The 2,296-nt window shown below is 65.4% G+C and overlaps 1 protein-coding gene across 1 annotated transcript in view; it reads right to left on the bottom strand.

Annotated features, from left to right (window-relative positions):
- Positions 1-344: 344 nt before the first annotated feature.
- H696_00202 (hypothetical protein) overlaps positions 345-2,296 on the bottom strand; it is a 2,625-nt gene continuing 673 nt past the window's right edge. Inside the window, exons 3-6 of the mRNA XM_009494044.1 lie at positions 1,369-1,583; positions 1,161-1,207; positions 860-1,043; positions 345-678 (exon numbers count right to left, since the gene is read on the bottom strand). Coding sequence (XP_009492319.1) covers positions 560-678; positions 860-1,043; positions 1,161-1,207; positions 1,369-1,583 — 565 coding nt within the window. The 3' untranslated portion in view covers positions 345-559. The remainder of the gene's footprint in view (positions 679-859; positions 1,044-1,160; positions 1,208-1,368; positions 1,584-2,296) is intronic.

The raw sequence follows: 2,296 nt of genomic DNA, 5'->3' as shown, positions 1-2,296 counted from the left end.
GGGGGGGGGGGGCGGGAGGGCCAGCATGCGCGTGCATGTGTCCCACGAAAATGTCAGCCGGGCGCGGCCAGGGCCAAAGAGCGACGTCTTTCACTTGTCGTGCTTCGTGACAGGCGGGGTGGCGCAGTGTGTCCGTGTGCGTGCGTGCGTGTGTGTGTGTGTCTGAGTGTGCTTTGTACGCCTGTCATGGGTGTTTCCCCTTGATGGGTGTAGGCAGGTACACCCATCCCCTCCTGGTTCTTTTGCAGTTTGGAGTGGGCCACTCCGGCCTTCGCTGTGCTGATCCCCCCTCGTGTGTTCGCGCGCGCATGTATGCGCTGTGCTTGCTCTGCTCGTGCGCCGGGTGCTTTGGAGGGATTTATTTTTTTTCTGATGTCAAGAGGAGTCCTCACGGTCGACGGGGGACACCTCTTCAGGGAGGACGTGAAAAGGGGGCCGCGTAGCCGCGAGACAGAAGGCGCACGCATGCATGCATGGGTTTGTGTCCACGAGTATGGGGCACTTGGGCGGAGATGGAAAGGGAGGGGGGGGGAGGGCGCGGAGGAGGGGTCCTGTGTCCTTAGATGGCCTTCTTCTTGCGGAGGAAGCTACGGACTTGCGACACCTGGTACACACCAAGAAGAATCATGACCAGGACCGAGAAGTAGCCGAACCACTTGACGCGGTCGTAGGTGGACTCTGCGTGTGGGTGTGTCCGTGCGTGGCGGGCCAGGAGGGGGAAAGCAGTTCCGCCGGAGAAGGGGCAGATTGTGTCAGATAGCGTCCTTGAGTAGGTGAAACATGCGACAAAAGGGAATCCCCCCCCCATCTCAAGCAGAGAATGTTCCTCCCTGCTAAACGGCGCCCAGCCAGTTCGCACCATTGGTCCGGCGGAGACGGGCCTCGCGCGAGCGAATGTAGGTCATCTCGTCGCGGATGTTCTCACTGATGTCAAGAACTTGGCGGATGGTCTGCTCGGCGGTGCGCAGAGTGAGCAGCTCGCGATTGGACTCCGGGTCGTCCATCCCCATGTCGTAGTCGTTGGTTTCGTGACCCGTGCGGATCTATGCCCGCGAGGGAGGGGGCAGGGCAAGGGAAGCAGGAGACAAATGCGTCAGACGACTGCTGCCAGGCGAGGCATGTGTCAAGATCGTCGGCAGGCTGCTTGAAAATCGACGCACATCAAGAACCACCGAGCGGGGCTGCGGAGATGCCCGGCGATTGGCGCCTGTGGCCGCAGGATCGGGCGATGCATGTGCAGCAGAGGCAGGTGAGTGGGAGTTGATGAGACATCTGTTGCCTCGCAGAAAAAAAAGGCAAAAAAAAGGCTGGCAGAGGATGCCGGGGAGGCTCGCGCCCGCAGCCACACGGGGGAAGAGCGAGACGCACGGCTGTCGCCGACATTCATGAAGCAGGCTTCGAAGGCGCCATGGGGGTCCAGCGTGGCGAAAGTGAAATCCCCAGACGGCGGGGCATCCTCCCGCAGATGCAGGCGATTGCCAGACGGGTCCAGGATGCGCAGGATGGTGCGCATGTTAACAGCCGGCTCGGAGAGCTTGTACGAGATGCTAACCAGGCTGTTCTGGGATGCGAAATCGCCAATGCTGCGAGTGACAGGAGCATCATGGGGGGGGGGGGGGGGGGGGGGGGGGGGGGGGGGGAAAGGGGGGGGGGGGGGGTGGGGGGGGGGGGGGGGGGGGCGGGGGGCGCGGGGCCGGCCAAAACCCGAAAGGGGGGGGGGCCCCCCGGCCCCCGCCCCCCCGGCTCTTCTTTCCCCCCCGGCCCCCCCCCCCCCCCCCCCCCCCCCGCCGGGGGGTAGTCGGGGGCGCTGGTGCCTGCTAGTTAGTACTTTAGGGGGGGTGGGGGGGGGGGGGGAATTTTTCTCCCGACCGTCTTCGGTGTGCGCCTCCGGGCGGCCGGGACCCCTTCGGAGGCCCCATTCACCCCGCCGGCATGGGCGACCTCGCCAGCGGAGAAAGGGGCCTATTGCAGGGCGATGGGAAAGGGAAGGCAATATAAATGAAGGTAATATCGCACCCAATCGCCGGTGTTACATGGCGGGAGACGAGGCTGCCCGGGGAATCGGCCCAGCCCACCCCCTGGGATGTTCGCGTGGGGGGGGGGGGGGGGGGGGGGGGGGGGGGCGTCGGGCATGACCCGCAAACTGGTTTCCGATCTCCGGGCCAACATCTGCCCTCCCGGCCTCCCCCCCCCCTTCCGGCGGGACACCATTTGCGATTCCACCGGGACGGCCGAGCCCCAGGAAGGGGACAGGATGATCGGCGTTCCCGGCCAACCCGCCCGGCCCCCCCCCCCT

The sequence above is a fragment of the Fonticula alba genome (assembly GCF_000388065.1).
Source record: "Fonticula alba strain ATCC 38817 unplaced genomic scaffold supercont2.1, whole genome shotgun sequence".
NCBI lineage: Eukaryota > Rotosphaerida > Fonticulaceae > Fonticula > Fonticula alba.
Note: the sequence above shows the minus strand (reverse complement) of the source record. Positions and strands in the feature narration are given on the sequence as shown.